The 19772-nt window shown below is 49.4% G+C and overlaps 1 protein-coding gene across 1 annotated transcript in view; it reads right to left on the reverse strand.

The window, feature by feature from the left end:
* The window catches only part of tektl1 (tektin like 1), a 33514-nt gene extending 14339 nt beyond the window's left edge, over positions 1 to 19175 (reverse strand). The window contains exons 1-3 of the mRNA XM_085974022.1: positions 18516 to 19175; positions 4274 to 4378; positions 2544 to 2745 (exon numbers count right to left, since the gene is read on the reverse strand). Of these exons, the coding sequence (XP_085830148.1) occupies positions 2544 to 2745; positions 4274 to 4378; positions 18516 to 19160 (952 nt within the window). The 5' untranslated portion in view covers positions 19161 to 19175. The remainder of the gene's footprint in view (positions 1 to 2543; positions 2746 to 4273; positions 4379 to 18515) is intronic.
* Positions 19176 to 19772: the final 597 nt, after the last annotated feature.

A 19772-nucleotide genomic window follows, 5' to 3' on the forward strand; every position in this document is an offset into this window, starting at 1 on the left:
AGGCCAGTTCATTAAATATATTCAAGAAAGAGTTGGATATATTTCTTGAGGCTAAAGGGATCAAGGGATATGGGGAGAAGGCAGGGACAGGGTACTGAATTTGGCTGATCAGCCATAATCTCATTGAATGGCGGAGCAGGCTCGAAGGGCTGAATGGCCTACTCCTGCTCCTATCTTCTATGTTTCTATGTTTCTAGGTCGAGGTGATTTATCCGCCTTGAGTCCCATTATTTTACCGAGTACCACTTCCTTAGTGATTTTGATCGTGTTTAGCTCCTCCCCCGCTATAGCCCCCTGTTTGTCCAGTGTTGGGATATTCTTAGTGTCCTCTACTGTAAAGACTGATACAAAATATTCATTCAGTGTTTTTGCCATCTCCATATTTCCCACCATTAATTTCCCGGTCTCATCCTCTAAGGGACCAACATTTACTTTCGCCACCCTTTTTCTTTTTACATAACTATAAAAACTCTTACTATCTGTTTTTATATTTTTTGCTAATTTACTTTCATAATCTAACTTCCCTTTCTTAATCAATCTTTTTGTTATTTTTTGCTGTCTTTTAAAGTTTTCCCAATCCTCTATCCTCCCACTAGATTTGGCTACCTTATATGCCCTTGTTTTTAGTCGAATACTATCCTTAATTTCTTTACTTAGCCACGGATGGCTGTCTTTTCTTTTACACCCTTTTCTTCTCAGTGGAATATATATTTTTTGGAAGTTGTAAAATAACTCCTTAAATGTACACCACTGATCATGTATCGTCTTACCCTTTAATCTATTTTCCCAATCCACTCTACTCAATTCCGCTCTCATACCTTCATAGTCTCCTTTATTCAAGCTTAGCACGCTTGTTTGAGATCCAACCTTCTCACCCTCTAATTGAATATGGAATTCAACCATGTTATGGTCACTCATTCCAAGGGGATCCTTTACTAGGACATTTTTAATTAATCCTGTCTCGTTACACAGGACCAGATCTAAGGTTGCTTGCCCTCTGGTCGGTTCAGTTACATACTGCTTAAGAAACCCATCCCTAATACACTCAATGAACTCATCCTCAAGGCAGCCCTGCCCAATTTGATTTGTCCAATTAATATGATAGTTAAAATCCCCCATAATTATAGATGTTCCCTTATTACAAGCCTCAACTATTTCCTGATTGATACTCCGTCCAACAGAGTTGCAACTGTTCGGTGGCCTATAGACTACGCCCACTAGTGTTTTTTTCCCCTTATTATTCCTTATCTCCACCCAAACTGTTTCATTATCCTGATCTTTTGACCCAATATCATTTCTCTGTATTACAGTGATTCCTTCCTTTATTAACATAGCCACCCCACCTCCCCTTCCTTCCTGCCTGTCCTTCCTGATCGTTAAATAACCTGGTATGTTTAATTCCCAGGCATTGTCACCCTGCAGCGATGTTTCTGTAATGGCCACAAGATCATACCCATATGTAGTTATTTGTGCCATTAACTCGTCTATTTTGTTACGAATGCTACGTGCATTCAGATAGAGAACTTTCAAATATGTTTTGTGACACTTAGTTCCTGCTTTTGCTGCGTTTCCTACATTACAATGGTGACTACACTTCAAAAGTACTTCATTGGATGTAAAGCGTTTTGGGACATCCTGCGACCATGAAAGGCGTGATATAAATTCAAGTCTTTCTTGCTTTCTTTCCTGCCAGTGGTTCAGTGGGTCGCGGATCTACATGGTGCATGAAGGCAGTGGGACTCAGGGTTTCACCTATGGTTTATGCCAAGTTGGCTGGTCCCACGGGCACAGGTGGTACAATTGGTTTCATTGCTCCTGGGTTAGCAAGGGGGGGGGCGGGGAAATTGTCCCAGCAATGATCCCTTCTGGATAACAAAGTGCATGCTGGGTAACGTGGTTGAAAGGGAACCTTTAAAAAAAAATTGTTTTATGGGATCTGGGCGTCGCTGGCAATGCCAGCATTTATTGCCCATCCCTAGTTGCCCTTGAGAAGGTGGTGGTGAGCCGCCTTCTTGAACCGCTGCAGTCCATGTGGTGAAGGTACTCTCCCAGTGCTGTTAGGGAGGGAGTTCCAGGATTTTGGCCCAGCGACGATGAAGGATCGGTGATATACTTCTAAGTCAGGATGGTGTGAGACTTGGTGGGGAACTTGGAGGTGTTGGTGTTCCCTTGTGCCTTCTGCCCTTGTCCTTCTAGGTGGAAGAGGTCGCGGGTTTTGGAGGTGCTGCCGAAGAAGCCTTGGCGAGTTGCTGCAGTGCATCTTGTAGACGGTACACACTGCAGCCACGGTATGCTGATGGTGGAGGGAGTGAATGTTTAAGGTGGTGGATGGGGTGAGTGAAAGCGGCCCAATAACAAACAGGTTTAGTGTCTTTACCCCCCGGGCTCTATTCCCACAGGCCCAGTGCGACAACTCAACAGCACTGGACCAGGGACAATGGTCACCATTGTCAGAGCCATTACATAGAGCACCCCCCATGGGCTGGTGTCCCTGACATTGTGATACAGGCCTCCCAATGTTGCATTACCCCTTCTCGCCTTACCGTAAGTGAACGGGCCCACAGGTGTCGGTGGGGGCATCACGTTTACGTCCCTAACCTCAGCTATTACTTTTGTTACTCTCGGGGTCAGGCAATCCGTTCTGACATCCTTGGTGGTCTGGCTCATTAGCTGAGGGATCAGATCGAGCACCACCATCCGTTCGTTGTAACATTCATGCAGTCGTTTCCGAGCAGCATCCAAATTCTGGAATGGGGGCACAAGCGAGCAACATCAGAGAAGGAAAGAGTGACTGGAAAGAAGGCACACCATACATGCTGTATAATGGGGCAGGGACTCACTGCCATTTCACTTGGATTTCATTTATTAGTGAGTAAGGCGTCGAGGCTCAGCCTATATTGAAATAGCTCATAGTTCGCAGCTCAGCAGCTGAAAATCTTCACGCCCCGAGGTAAAGATCCAAGGGGCAGTATCAGTGAGAGACTGAGATTCTTCCTAAACCATTTAGAACCAAGTGCTTTCATTACCTTACCTGTGGTCATGTAGTATGGCACAGGTAGACTGGGCCTCAGGGAAGGTACCAGCCAGTGTGATGGGTCACTCGACTGCATGATGGAGCAGTGAACCTTACTCTGTATCTAACCCGTGCTGTACCTGCCCTGGGAGTGTTTGATGGGGCAGTGTAGAGGGAGCTTTACTCTGTATCTAACCTGTGCTGTACCTGCCCTGGGAGTGTTTGATGGGACAGTGTAGAGGAAGCTTTACTCTGTATCTAACCCGTGCTGTACCTGACCTGGGAGTGTTTGATGGGGCAGTGTAGAGGGAGTTTTACTCTGTATCTAACCTGTGCTGTACCTGCCCTGGGAGTGTTTGATGGGACAGTGCAGAGGGAGCTTTACTCTGTATCTAACCCGTGCTGTACCTGCCCAGGGCATGTTTGATGGGACAGTGCAGAGGGAGCTTTACTCTGTATCTAACCTGTGCTGTACCTGCCCTGGGAGTGTTTGATGGGACAGTGTAGAGGGAGCTTTACAGTGTATCTAACCCGTGCTGTACCTGCCCTGGGAGTGTTTGATGGGTCATTGTAGAGGGAGCTTCACTCTGTATCTAACCCGTGCTGTACCTGCCCTGGGAGTGTTTGATGGGACAGTGTAGAGGGAGCTTTACTCTGTATCTAACCTGTGCTGTACCTCCCTGGGAGTGTTTGATGGGACAGTGTAGAGGGAGCTTTACTCTGTATCTAACCCATGCTGTACCTGCCCTGGGAGTGTTTGATGGGACAGTGTAGAGGGAGCTTTACTCTGTATCTAACCTGTGCTGTACCTGCCCTGGGAGTGTTTGATGGGGCAGTGTAGAGGGAGCTTTACTCTGTATCTAACTCGTGCTGTACCTGATTTTTTAAAAATAAATCATTCTCAGTTTGTGGGTGTCACTGGCAAGGCTGACATTTATTGCCCATCCCTAGTTGCCCCGAGAAGGTGGTGGTGAGCCTGAGTAGTGGTTTGATGTAATATGAGATTCCACTTCAGGGGGCACCTAAGAGGCAAACACGCTGATGTGGGATTGGAGTCATATATAGTGCCAGACCAGGTAAGGACAGCAGGTTTCCTTCCCTAAAGGACATTATAGTGTGTCCCTATTAGAGTCAGTGTGTGTGGATGGAATAACAAAACAAGGAGAACATCTGGGAGTGAAAACCATATTGTGTGAATGGTACCAGGAATGGGAAACTAAAATTAGGTGGAGAGGCAGACCTCCGCCCTTCAGCCCCTACCTGAAGCATATTTTTTATTTTGTGCAACGGTACTTCCAGGGAAGGTTTGACGTCCTTCAGCCGCTTCTTCTCCAGACCAATCAGCAAATCAGCTCCATCGGGTTCCTAGAAATCAGCACACGGTATGACACGGGCAGATAAACGAAACGAGCAGCTCCTGCCCTCCCTCCCCAATAACAGGAGCAGCTTCCGCTCTTCCCACCTCCCCAATAACAGGAGCAGCTCCCGCTCTCCCCACCTCCCGCTCTCCCCACCTCCCCAATAACAGGAGCAGCTCCCGCTCTCCCCACCTCCCCAATAACAGGAGCAGCTCCCGCTCTCCCCACCTCCCCAATAACAGGAGCAGCTCCTGCCCTCCCTCCCCAATAACAGGAGCAGCTCCTGCCCTCCCTCCCCAATAACAGGAGCAGCTCCTGCCCTCCCTCCCCAATAACAGGAGCAGCTCCTGCCCTCCCTCCCCAATAACAGGAGCAGCTCCTGCCCTCCCTCCCCAATAACAGGAGCAGCTCCTGCCCTCCCTCCCCAATAACAGGAGCAGCTCCTGCCCTCCCTCCCCAATAACAGGAGCAGCTCCTGCTCTCCCCACCTCCCCAATAACAGGAGCAGCTCCTGCCCTCCCTCCCTCCCTCCCCAATAACAGGAGCAGCTCCCGCTCTCCCCACCTCCCGCTCTCCCCACCTCCCCAATAACAGGAGCAGCTCCCGCTCTCCCCACCTCCCCAATAACAGGAGCAGCTCCTGCCCTCCCTCCCCAATAACAGGAGCAGCTCCTGCCCTCCCTCCCCAATAACAGGAGCAGCTCCTGCCCTCCCTCCCCAATAACAGGAGCAGCTCCTGCTCTCCCCACCTCCCCAATAACAGGAGCAGCTCCTGCCCTCCCTCCCTCCCTCCCCAATAACAGGAGCAGCTCCCGCTCTCCCCACCTCCCGCTCTCCCCACCTCCCCAATAACAGGAGCAGCTCCCGCTCTCCCCACCTCCCCAATAACAGGAGCAGCTCCTGCCCTCCCTCCCCAATAACAGGAGCAGCTCCTGGCCTCCCTCCCCAATAACAGGAGCAGTTCCTGTCCTCCCACCCTCCCCAATAACAGGAGCAGCTACTGCCCTCCCTCCCCAATAACAGGAGCAGCTCCTGCCCTCCCTCCCCAATAACAGGAGCAGCTCCTGCCCTCCCTCCCCAATAACAGGAGCAGCTCCTGCCCTTCCTCCCCAATAACAGGAGCAGCTCCTGCTCTCCCCACCTCCCTAATAACAGGAGCAGCTCCTGCCCTCCCTCCCTCCCCAATAACAGGAGCAGCTCCTGCTCTCTGTCCCTAATAACAGGAGCAGCTCCTACCCTCCCTCCCCAATAACAGGAGCAGCTCCCGCTCTCCCCACCTCCCCAATAACAGGAGCAGCTCCTGCTCTCCCCACCTCCCTAATAACAGGAGCAGCTCCTGCCCTCCCTCCCTAATAACAGGAGCAGCTCCTGCCCTCCCTCCCTCCCCAATAACAGGAGCAGCTCCTGCCCTCCCTCCCCTGTAATGTCCGTGTGTAATTGAGACACGGACTGCAGAAGTTGGTTATAACAGGTGTTTACTGAATGGAGACAAAACTGGAACTACTATACAAAGTTACTACACAGGCTTATATACAGGGGTGGTCACTACTGGTACTGCAGTATACAGGGGCTGCAGAATATAGTTCCTTCTTCAAGGTACATACACTACATCCCCAGTAACAGGAGCAGCTCCTGCTCTCCCCACCTTCCCAATAACAGGAGCAGCTCCCGCTCTCCCCACCACCCCAATAACAGGAGCAGCTTCTGACCTCCCTCCCTCCCTCCCCAATAACAGGAGCAGCTCCTGCCCTCCCTTCCCAATAACAGGAGCAGCTTCTGACCTCCCTCCCTCCCTCCCTCCCCAATAACAGGAGCAGCTCCTGGTCTCCCCACCTCCCCAATAACAGGAGCAGCTTCTGACCTCCCTCCCTCCCTCCCCAATAACAGGAGCAGCTCCTGGTCTCCCTCCCCAATAACAGGAGCAGCTCCTGCCCGCCCGCCTTCCCTCCCCAATAACAGGAGCAGCTCCTGCTCTCTGTCCCTAATAACAGGAGCAGCTCCTGATAATCTAATTGAGGTGTTTAAGGTGATTGAAGGATTTGATCAGGTACACAGATCATGGATACAGGCTACACAGAATTTACAGCACAGAACCTGGTCATTCGGCCCAACAGGTTTATGCTTCACACGAGCCTCCTCCCACCTTTATTCATCTCACCCTATCAAAATATCCTTCTGTTCCTTTCTCCCTCATGTACTTACCCAGCTTCCCCTTAAATGCATCGATGCTATTCGCCTCAACCAGTCCACCAGTCCATACGGTTAAAGACCTGTCGGCCATCTTCCCCACATGGAAGGACATGGACGTCAGGGATTTTAACACCCGTTTCGAGCAGATTGCTTGCCTGATGTGCAGGCGTCGGCCCAGAAACCCCCGCACAGGGTTGGCCATCCATAAGCAGACAAGGGGCGATTTAAATGCGGGATGGGCAGTAATGATATGCGCAGGTGCCAAATAGTGGCCTATTCGTCCTGGTGGAGGGGTTAGTTCTACCCGGTGTCCGGGCACCAATATTTATCCCTCAACCAACATCACTTAAAGACAGATTATCTGGTCGTTGCTGTTTGTGGGATCTTGCTATGTGCAAATTGGCTGTCGCGTTTCCTACTTTGCAACTATGTCTGCACTTCAAAAAAAGTACTTCACCAGCTGTAAAGCACTTTGGGACGTCCTGAGGTGATGAAGATTGCTGTATTTCTTTCTTTCATTCAGAATGACACGCAGGACCCTGGTTTGACAAAATCTTCAGATTGCCATGGGTCAAGGGAAAGAGGCTTTAAAAAATAAATGAGGACTACGACTAGAAAGTCAGTCAGGCAGCAGCAGTAGGGTACAAGAGGAGGACCTCTGCTCTGATCATGTTCTGACGCTTGGCAAAGGGCCTATCAAAGTGGACAAGTGTATGTGCGGTCTTTTATTTTACGTAAGGGTGTGCAGACAGCAATTAAACTGATTGTACTGATATAGAAACATAGAAACATAGAAGACAGGAGCAGGAGCAGGCCATTTGGCCCCTCGAGCCTGCTCCGCCATTCAATGCGATCATGGCTGATCATCCAATTTCAGTACCCGGTCCCTGCTTTCTCCCCATACCCCTTGATCCCTTTAGCCTTAAGAAATATGTCCAACTCCTTCTTGAATATATTTAATGAATTGGCCTCTACTGCCTTCTGTGGTAGAGAATTCCACAGGTTCACCACTCTCTGGGTGAAGAAATTTCTCCTCATCTCTGTCCTAAATGGCCTACCCCTTATCCTTAGACTGTGACCCCTGGTTCTGGACTCCCCGACCATCGGGAACATCCTTCCTGCATCTAGTCTGTCCAGTCCTGTCAGAATTTTATGTTTCAATGAGATCCCCTCTCATTCTTCTAAACTCCAGCGAGTACGAGCCCAATCGACCGAATCTCTCCTCATACATCATTCCTGCCATCCCAGGTATCAGCCTGGTGAATCTTCGCTGAACTCCTTCCATGGCAAGAACATCCTTCCTCAGATAAGGCGTCCAAAACTGCACACAATACTCAAGATGTGGTCTCACCAAGGCCCTGTACAACTGCAGCAAGACATCCTTGTTCCTGTACTCAAACCCTCTCGCTACGAAGGCCAACATACCATTTGCCTTCTTAACCGCCTGCTGCACCTGCATGCTTACCTTCAGCGGCTAGTGCACAAGGACACCCAGGTCTCATTGCACTTCCCCTTCTCCCAATCTATTGCCATTCAGATAATAATCTGCCTTCCTGTTTTTGCCAACAAAGTGGATAACCTCACATTTATCCACGTTATATTGCATCTGCCATGCTTTTGCCCAATCACCCAAACTGTCCAAATCATCCTGGAGTTTCTCGGCATCCTCCTCACACCACACACGCCCACCCATCTTTGTGTCATCTTCAAATTTGGAGATATTACATCTAGTTCCCTTGTCTAGATCATTAATATATATTGTGAATAGCTGGGGTCCAAGGACCGATCCCTGCGGTACCCCACTAGTCACTGCCTGCCACTCGGAAAAAGACCCGTTTATTCCAACTCTTTGCTTTCTGTCTGCCAACCAGCTCTCTATCCAAGTCAATACCTTGCCCCCAATCCCATGTGCCTTAACTTTACACGCTAATCTCTTATGCGGGACCTTATCGAAAGCCTTCTGAAAGTCCAAATACACCACAACCACTGGTTCTCCCTTATCTATTTTACCAGTTACATCCTCAAAAAATTCCAGTAGATTAGTCAAGCACAATTTACCTTTTGTAAATCCATGTTGACTTTGTCCGATCCTGTCACTGTTTTCCAAGTGCTCTGCTATTACATCTTTTATAATGGACTCTAGCATTTTCCCCACTACCGATGTCAGGCTTACCGGTCTATAATTCACCGTTTTCTCTCTACCACCTTTTTTGAATAGTGGGTTAACATTAGCTACCCTCCAATCCATGGGTACTGTTCCAGATTCCATCGAATGTTGGAAGATGATCAGCAATGTATGTACTATTTCTAGGGCCACTTCCTTAAGTACCCGAGGATGTAGATTATCAGGCCCTGGGGATTTATCGGCCTTCAATCCCATCAATTTCCCTAACACCATTTCCCTACAAATGCTGATTTCTTTCAGTTCCTCCCTTTCATCAGACCCTATGTTCCCCGACGTCTCTGAGAGGTTATTTGTGTCCTCCTTTGTGAAGACAGAACCAAAATATGTATTTAGTTGGTCTGCCATTTCGTTGTTCCCATTATAAATTCCCCTGATTCATACTCAGCTTTCGTCATTGGTTGTAAAGTGCTTTGGAATGTCCAGAGGTCGTGAAAGACGCTATAGAAATGCAAATTCTTTCTTTTCTTCCCTGGTATATAGGGTGTGACAATCCATAGGGCACTCGCCCTTCCCCTGGTGTATAGGGTGTGACAATCCATGGGGCACTCGCCCTTCCCCTGGTGTATAGGGTGTGACAATCCATAGGGCACTCACCCTTCCCCTGGTATATAGGGTGTGACAATCCATAGGGCACTCGCCCTTCCCCTGGTATATAGGGTGTGACAATCCACGGGGCACTAACCCTTCCCCTGGTATATAGGGTGTGATAATCCATAGGGCACTCACCCTTCCCCTGGTATATAGGGTGTGACAATCCACGGGGCACTAACCCTTCCCCTGGTATATAGGGTGTGACAATCCATGGGGCACTAACCCTTCCCCTGGTATATAGGGTGTGACAATCCATAGGGCACTCGCCCTTCCCCTGGTATATAGGGTGTGACAATCCACGGGGCACTAACCCTTCCCCTGGTATATAGGGTGTGACAATCCATAGGGCACCCGCCCTTCCCCTGGTATATAGGGTGTGACAATTCAAGGGGCACTAACCCTTCCCCTGGTATATAGGGTGTGATAATCCATAGGGCACTCACCCTTCCCCTGGTATATAGGGTGTGACAATCCACGGGGCACTAACCCTTCCCCTGGTATATAGGGTGTGATAATCCATAGGGCACTAACCCTTCCCCTGGTATATAGGGTGTGACAATCCATAGGGCACTCACCCTTCCACTGGTATATACGGTGTGACAATCCATAGGTTACGAACCCTTTCCCTGGTATATAGGGTGTGACAATCCAAAGGGAACGAACCCTTCCTCTGGTATATATAGTGTGACAATCCATAGGGCACTAACCCTTCCCCTGGGATATAGGGTGTAGACAATCCATAGGGCACGAACCCTTCCGCTGGTATATAGGGCGTGACAATCCAAAGGGCACTCTCCCTTCCCCTGGTATATAGGGTGTGACAATCCACAGGACACCAACCCTTCCCCTGGTATATGGGGTGTGACAATCCATTGGGCACTCACCCTTCCCCTGGTATATAGGGTGTGACAATCCACAGGACACCAACCCTTCCCCTGGTATATGGGGTGTGACAATCCATTGGGCACTCACCCTTCCCCTGTTATATAGGGTATGACAATCTATACGGCACTGTTACATAGTTATGTTGGGACTACATTGTATAAGTGTACTAACACTCAAATCAAGTGTAGCAGCACTACGATGCTGGGAAAGTAGTGTGCAGGGGCCACACAGCACTCGGAAATATCACCCCGCACCATGCGGCAGGCAGCCATTACAACACAAATAAAACAGTAGTTATAATTACAAACTACTGAGTCCAGAGTCATCTTTACAAAGCACTATGAGCGCTAGAAGACATAACATGGTGGCAACGGTATAAGTGAGTAAAACTTACGCAAATAAAATATCAGATTGAAGAAAGAAATTTAAAAGTAAACTCTGCAGCGTTGTAACTGCGAATCGTACGGGCAGCTAAAATGGCGCCGTCCAATGCACTGACCGCGAATATGCTCCCCATCATGAACTGGGAAGCCGACGATATCGTGGAAGCTTTCCGGAAAATTAAGCAAAAATGCGAGCTTACATTTAAAAGTTTCCTGAAAGGCTCCTCTGACGAGGAAAAAGTCAGCTACATTCTACTGTGGGCGGGAGAAAAAGGCTTAGATCTCTATAACAGCTGGAGTTTATCCGAAGAGGATAAAACGAACCCTACAGAGATTTATGAAAAGTTCAGTAACCATCTCGAGCCTAAATCAAACCACCGCATACACAGGTATAAATTCCAAAGCTTAAGACAGGAACCTGGTGAAGCGGCTGACAATTTCCTGACGAGATTAAAAAACGAAGCCAGCAAATGCAAGTTTACGGAACTAGAAGAAAGGCTGGTAGACCAATTAATATGGGGATCAGCACATACAGAAGTGCAAAAAGAACTAATAGGAAAAGAAAAGCTTGGAATATCAGAAGCCATAGATACAGCGAGGGCTCACGAAGCCACAAAGCAACAGATGAAAACGCTGAATACTCATACGGCTGACGTGCGGACAACTCCCGAACCGGATCACAGAGTAGATGCAGTGCGCAAAAAGCACAGCACACAAAAACAAGTATATGACAGCGGGAAGAATACGTGTAGAAACTGCGGAAGACAACACGACTACACAGACAGAAGAAAATGCCCAGCGTATGGAACAAGCTGCAACACGTGTGGTAAAGCAAACCACTGGCAAAAGATGTGCAGAGCTAAAAGAGAGGGACTACACACCAAAAGCAGAGGTGGGCAGTAGAACCAACAAAAGAAAAACAAAATCCATACCATGGGTGAGCAAGATGACGAAGACTGTGGGTACGACAAAGCTCTGAACATTGAAACCATAAAGGTTCTCTTACACGAAACGTCCAGAGCGGAAAGCACCCCAAAGAAAGAATGGCACACTATCATCCAGATTAAAAAGAGGATCGAAGGACAGCCCACAACCGTCAATCTAAAAGTAAAGTTGGACACAGGAGCTCAGAGCAACATCCTTCCACTGAGACTATACCGGATGATCTTCCCCGAAAACTTGGGCGAAGATAGATACCCAAAAAGAGGATGGTTAAAAGCAAACAATGTCACGCTGACAGCGTATGGGGGGAGCGAAATCAGACAACTCGGAACAACCTATATAAAAGGAACACACAAAAGCAGAAACATCAACTGCATGTTCTATGTGACCGACTCCAAGGGACCGGCGATCCTGGGATTAAACAGCTGCGAGAAGCTGGGGTTAATCTCGGTAAACCACGAACTAACAAAAACATCACTGAAAGTCGACAGCAACGCCCCACTGGAGAATCGTCCACAAATCATGGACACGAAACATTTGATGGACATGTATCCAGAATGTTTTGATGACACTGTAGGATGCTTCGGGGAGTTCAAGTACCATATAACAATAGATCCAGAGGTAAAATCCGTCATCCACGCTCCAAGAAAAATACCCATCGAGCTAAAAGAAAAATTATACACCGAACTAAAAGAAATGGAAGAGAAAGAAATAATCGCAAAGGTCACTGAACCCACAGACTGGGTAAACTCGATTGTGGTACGGGAAAAGCCGAACGGGCGGCTCAGAATCTGTATGGACCCCAAAGACTTAAACCAGACAATAAAGCGGGACCACTACCCCACACCAACATCCAACATTAGAAGAAATCACACCAGCACTGGCAGGAGCCAAAGTCTTCTCCAAACTGGATGCCAGAAATGGCTACTGGAACGTAAAACTGGACGAAGAATCAACTAACCTGACGACTTTTAATACACCATTGGGGCGTTATAAATTCCTGCGGCTGCCATTCGGGTTGAAAGTCAGCCAAGACATCTTCCAACAAAAGATCGATGAAACATACAAAGGCTGTGAAGGAGCCATTGGAATCGCTGATGACATCCAAGTTTACGGATCAAATGAAAGAGACCACGACGTGCACTTGCACAAGGCCATGGAGCGCACCAGAACGGCTGGCATCAAGCTGAACACCGAGAAGTGCATCGTTAAAAGTACAAAATGCAAATTTTTTGGCATGATCTACACACCGGAGGGTGTCAAGCCTAATCCCGAAAAGGTCGAGGCGATAGCGGAGATGAAACCTCCAAACGACAAGAAGGAGCTGAGAAGCTACCTCGGCTTGGTCCAGTATATGAGCTCTTTCATCCCGAACATGTCAGACTACACAGCGAACCTAAGAGAATTACTAAAAGAAGACACCGAATACCAATGGTCAGAATCCCATGAGAGGAACTTCAAACACCTAAAGGAATTATTATGTAAAGAAACCAGCCTGTCTTATTACGATAGAAAAAAAACTGTCACCCTACAGGCCTCTACCAGGGGGCTAGGGGCAGCCCTCGTGCAGGAAGGAAAACCAATAGCTTTCGCATCGAAGGCATTGACATCAGCAGAGACAAGATACGCAAACATCGAAAGAGAGCCATTGGCAGTAGTATACGGATGCGAAAAGTTCCACACCTACTTATACGGAAGAAAATTCAAGGTAGAGAGTGACCATCGTCCACTCGAACAAATTTACAAGAAAAACCTAAGCAAGGCCCCAGCAAGACTGCAAAGGTTACTGTTAAGACTCCAAAGTTACGACTTCGAATTAAAATACCGGCCAGGGAAAGAAATGGCACTGGCAGATGCATTGTCTCGATTGTCACCACACAAAAAACACGAGATGAAGGGCCTGACAGTAAAAATACACCACCTCGTAAATGTTACTCCCACAAAGCTTAGCCAAATTCAAGAGGAGGCTGGTAAAGAAGAGGAGTTGCTACTACTCATGCAACAGGTAATACAGGGGTGGCCGGAGAAGATCCAGCAGGTCCAAAACCAAATCTGCCAGTACTGGACAATCAGAGATGACATCTCGGTGGAGGACGGTGTTCTCCTTGCTGGCTCAAGAATCATAATACCAAAAACAATGCAAACGGAACTTCTCCACTTAATACACCAAGGCCATATGGGGATGGAGAAATGTAAACTAAGAGCCAGATCAGCTGTGTACTGGATAGGCATGTACAAAAGCATAGAACAAATGGTCTCCACATGCTGCATATGCCAGAAATACCGAAACACACAGCAGAAGGAGGAGATGATTGAAATGGAAGTACCCCCGAGACCATGGCACACGGTCGGAACAGATCTGTTCCTGTGCAACCAGGAGTGGTACATCATAGTAGCAGACTACTACTCAAAATTTCCTTTTGTCAGAAGGATAAACGACATGAGAGCCACAACAATCCCAAAAATTGCGAAAAACTTATTCGCAGAACAGGGCATCCCAGAGAAGGTCATCTGCGACAATGGGACACAATTCACCTCCAGCGAATTCAGAGCACTGGCTGGAAAATACGGATTTAAAATAATTACCTCATCCCCACATTACCCAAGGGGACACGGATTTATTGAAAGACAGATCCAAACAGTCAAAAGAGCTCTCATTAAAAGCAAGGAGATGGGAGAAGACCAAGACCTCGCCCTTTTGGCAATCAGATCGACACCTTTGAGAGCAGACTCGAAATCACCAGCAGAACTACTAAACGGTAGAAAATACAAAACAACTCTACCAGCAAAGGTATATCCTCCCCAGGACCAAGAGGATGTTCGGCAGAAGCTGATGGAAACACAAGCTACGGGGAGCACACACTATAACAAGCATGCAAAACCACTACCGGAGCTGCTAAATGGGCAATCAGTGCATATACAAGATCCGTTGTTGAGAACATGGAGTCCAGCCAAAGTTATTGGAAAAGCTGATACTCCAAGATCTTACTTGGTAGAGACAGAACCTGGAAACCAATACAGGCGAAACAGGATCCATATCAGACCCTCACCTGAAGCTGTCAAACAGCGGACAACATTAACAGCAGTTAGGGTACCAGACACGGAAAACAATATAACGCCAGAAACAAACACCTCAAATACAACAACTGCAAACATGCACTCTCCAGAGCCAAACACGACAGCACCGGCAACAAGAAAAGAACACACCAAAACACCGCAGAAAGGAATAGTTACAGCCAAGTCCACAAGATGGAGGAGTAACATACAACCACCTGAGCGGTATCGCAAATAATTATAAAGACAATTATAATTCGCACAGAACAGTAAAACAACATGGACAAATATCTGTATATAAATTGAGCAAAGAAAGCTCACGTTCTGTATTTTGTTAACATTATTCAACTGGAAACATTGTAAAATAGAAAATTGATGTAATTAGTTTTGTTGGGAAAGAGGGATGTTATATAGTTATGTTGGGACTACATTGTACAAGTGTACTAACACTCAAACCAAGTGTAGCAGCACTACGATGCTGGGAAAGTAGTGCGCAGGTGCCGCACAGCACTCGGAAATATCACCCCGCACCATGCGGCAGGCAGCCATTACAACACAAATAAAACAGTAGTTATAATTACAAACTACCGAGTCCAGAGTCGTCTTTACAAAGCACTACGAGCGCTAGAAGACATAACAGGCACTAACCCTTCCCCTGGCATATAGGGTGTGGCAATCCATAGGGCACCAACCCTTCCCCAGTATATAGGGTGTGACAATCCATACGGCACTAACCCTTCCCCTGGTACATAGGGTGTGACAATCCAAAGGGCACTCTCACTTCCCCTGGTATATAGGGTGTGGCAATCCATAGGGCACTCACCCTTCCCCTGGTATATAGGGCATGACAATCCATGGGGCACTAACCCTTCCCCTGGTATATAGGGTGTGACAATCCACGGGGCACTAACCCTTCCCCTCATATATAGGGTGTGACAATCCATAGGGCACTCACCCTTCCCCTGGTATATAGGGCGTGACAATCCATGGGGCACTAACCCTTCCCCTGGTATATAGGATGTGACAATCCATGGGGCACTAACCCTTCCCCTCATATATAGGGTGTGGCAATCCATAGGGCACTCACCCTTCCCCTGGTATATAGGGTGTGACAATCCATGGGGCACTAACCCTTCCCCTCATATATAGGGTGTGACAATCCATAGGGCACTCACCCTTCCCCTGGTATATAGGGCGTGACAATCCATGGGGCACTAACCCTTCCCCTGGTATATAGGATGTGACAATCCAAAGGGCACTAACCCTTCCCCTGGTATATAGGATGTGACAATCCAAAGGGCACTAACCATTCCCCCGGTATATAGGGTGTGACAGTCCATGGGGCACTCACCCTTCCCCTGGTATATAGAGTGTGACAATCCATAGGGCACCAACTCTTCCCCTGGTATATAGGGTGTGACAACCCATATGGCACTCACCCTTCCCCTGATATATTGGGTGTGACAATCTATACGGCACCAACCCTTCCCCTGGTATATAGTGTGTGACAATCTATACGGCACCAACCCTTCCCCTGGTATATAGGGTGTGACAATCCATGGGACACCAACCCTTCCCCTGGTATATAAGGTGTGACAATCCATGGGGCACTCACTCTTCCCCTGGTATATAGGGTGTGACAACCCACAGGGCACTCACCCTTCCCCTGGTATATAGGGCGTGACAATCCATATGGCACCAACCCTTCCCCTGGTATATAGGGCGTGACAATCCATGGGGCACTAACCTTTCCCCTGGTATATAGGGTGTGACAATCCATACGGCACTCACCCTTCCCCTGGTATATAGGGTGTGACAAGCCATATGGCACCAACCCTTCCCCTGGTATATAGGGTGTGACAATCCATAGGACACCAACCCTTCCCTTGGTATATAGGGTGTGACAATCCATAGGGCACTCACTCTTCCCCTGGTATATAGGGTGTGACAGTCCATAGGGCACCAACCCTTCCCCTGGTATATAGGGTGTGACAATCCATATGGCACCAACTCTTCCCCTGGTATATAGGGTGTGGCAATCCATAGGAAACCAACCCTTCCCCATCTATATAGGGTGTGACAACCCATACAGCACTCACCCTTCCCCTGGTATATAGGGTGTGACAATCTGTATGGCACTAACCCTTCCCCTTGTATATAGTGTGTGACAATACATACGGCACCAACCCTTCCCCTGGTACATAGGGTGTGACAATCCATAGGACACCAACCCTTCCCCTGGTATATAGGGTGTGACAATCCATAGGGCACTCATTCTTCCCCTGGTATATAGGTGTGACAATCTATACAGCACCAAGTCCTTCCCCTGGTATATAGGGTGAAGTAAGAAAACTACTAGGCACTTGGTCCAAGCGTTAAACAAAGCTTTAATCAACTGTTTTTCAACATGGAGATCTAGTTGTGTCCTTCACTAGTTCCTGTTAAAGAATATCCTGAGCAAGCTGGGCCCATGCCCGAGTATTTATACTCTCCCTGGACAGCGCCAACAGCAGGCTGCCCAGTATTATTTCATAAGTCATTTCCACATAAATGACAAGATTCATGTCATAGGGTGTGACAATTCATAGGGCACCAACCCTTCTGCTGGTATATAGGGTGTGATATTCCATAGGGCACTAACCCTTCCCCTGGTATATAGGGTGTGACAATCCATAGGGCACCAACCCTTGCCCTGGTATATAGGGTGTGACAATCCATAGGGCACCAACCCTTGCCCTGGTATATAGGGTGTGACAATCCATAGGGCACCAACCCTTGCCCTGGTATATAGGGTGTGACAATCCATACAGCACTCACCCTTCCCCTGGTATATCGGGCGTGACAATCCATAGGGCACTCACCATTCCCCTGGTATATAGGATGTGACAATCCATACGGCACTCACCCTTCCCCTGGTATATCGGGCGTGACAATCCATAGGGCACTCACCCTTCTCCTGGTATATAGGCTGTGACAATCCATACGGCACTCACCCTTCCCCTGGTATATCGGGCATGACAATCCATACGGCACTCACCATTCCCTGGTATATAGGCTGTGACAATCCATAGGGCACTCACCCTTCTCCTGGTATATAGGATGTGACAATCCATACGGCACTCACCCTTCCCCTGGTATATCGGGCGTGACAATCCATAGGGCACTCACCCTTCTCCTGGTATATAGGCTGTGACAATCCATACGGCACTCACCCTTCCCCTGGTATATCGGGCGTGACAATCCATACGGCACTCACCATTCCCCTGGTATATAGGACGTGACAATCCATAGGGCACTCGCCCTTCTCCTGGTATATCGGGCGTGACAATCCATACGGCACTCACCCTTCTCCTGGTATATCGGCTGTGACAATCCATAGGGCACTTACCCTTCTCCTGGTATATCGGGCGTGACAATCCATAGGGCACTCACCCTTCTCCTGGTATATAGGCTGTGACAATCCATAGGGCACTCACCCTTCCCCTGGTATATAGGCTGTGACAATCCATAGGGCACTCACCCTTCTCCTGGTATATAGGCTGTGACAATCCATAGGGCACTCGCCCTTCTCCTGGTATATCGGCCGTGACAATCCATAGGGCACTCACCCTTCCCCTGGTATATAGGACGTGACAATCCATAGGGCACTCGCCCTTCTCCTGGTATATCGGCCGTGACAATCCATAGGGCACTCGCCTTCTCCTGGTATATAGGACGTGACAATCCGTAGGGCACTCACCCTTCCCCTGGTATATAGGACGTGACAATCCATAGGGCACTCGCCCTTCTCCTGGTATATCGGCCGTGACAATCCATAGGGCACCAACGCTTCCCCTGGTATATAGGCTGTGACAATCCATAGGGCACTAACCCTTCCCCTGGTACATAGGCCGTGACAATACACACGGCACTCACCCGTTCCCCGGCAGGTCTCATCTTCCGCATTTCGCCGGTCATCCGGTTCATGACCAGCCCCTTGCGGACGTCCGCCAGCGCCAGCCTGAGCTTGTCCCGGGTCTCCTTCAGCCGGAAGATCTCGCGGTTCAAGCGGTTGATCTGGTCGTAGAGGTGGCCGATGACCGAGCGGGTCTGCAGGGTGTAGCTGCCGATCTGCTCGTTGCTCTGCATGGCGCACAGGTCCCGCAGGAAGGGCAGCAGCTCCATCTCCACCCTGAAGCCCCAGCCGGCGTTCTGGCCCTCGGGGACTTTGTACAGGATATCCCCGCTCGAGTCTTCCGCCGACATCACGCTGCAGACGTTCTTCTTCTCCTCCTCCAGCGCATCCTTCACCTGATTGGCCTTCTGCAGCCGAGCCTGGTAGGCCTTCAGAGATTCCGGGTTCTCCGACAAATCCCCTGGCAGATACATGCAGCCCTTCAGCCGGGCCAGGCGCCGAGCTTGGTTCTCGTACTGCGTGGCCGAGCGGAAGGGGGTCTCGTTGTAGCGGTGGGATGTAAGTTCAATGGCTGCTTCGGCCAGCCCCACCGCCTTGATTGCAGTGTCCCGCCAGGATTTGGGCCCAATGGCAACTGCTGGCACTTTCACACCTCTCCATTCCATGATTCACTCTATCTCTTGCCTAGGGGGAGGGGGGGGGCGGGGGAGGAAGGGGAGGGGGAGGGGGAGGGCAGAAAGGCAAAGATTTTCAGTCAGAGCGCAGTCTGAAGTTGAGGGGGGGGGGCGGGCGGGCGGGGGACGACATGCTGAACTTTAGTCCCTCCCATGCTCATTGAGTCCCGCAACGCAGAACCTCCCTTCCCCCTCCCTCCCCAACACACCCACTCCCCCTTACCCCTCCCCAAATCCCCCAGTCACCCTCCCCCACTCCCCCTCCCCAACACCCCTACTACCCGCCCCTCCCCCACTCCCCCAGTCCCCTTCCCCTCTCCAACACCCCTACTGCCCGCCCCTCCCCCACTCCCCCAGTCCCCTTCCCCTCTCCAACACCCCTACTGCCCGCCCCTCCCCCACTCCCCCAGTCCCCTTCCCCTCTCCAACACCCCTACTACCCGCCCCCCCACTCCCCCAGTCCCCTTCCCCTCTCCAACACCCCTACTACCCGCCCCTCCCCCAGTCCCCTTCCCCTCCCCAACACCCCTACTACCCGCCCCTCCCCCACTCCCCCAGTCCCCTTCCCCTCTCCAACACCCCTACTACCCGCCCCTCCCCCAC

The sequence above is a fragment of the Somniosus microcephalus genome, unplaced genomic scaffold, assembly GCF_052327205.1.
Source record: "Somniosus microcephalus isolate GS21.2 unplaced genomic scaffold, FLI_Smic_1.0 unresolved_chr1, whole genome shotgun sequence".
NCBI classification, from domain to species: Eukaryota; Metazoa; Chordata; class Chondrichthyes; order Squaliformes; family Somniosidae; genus Somniosus; species Somniosus microcephalus.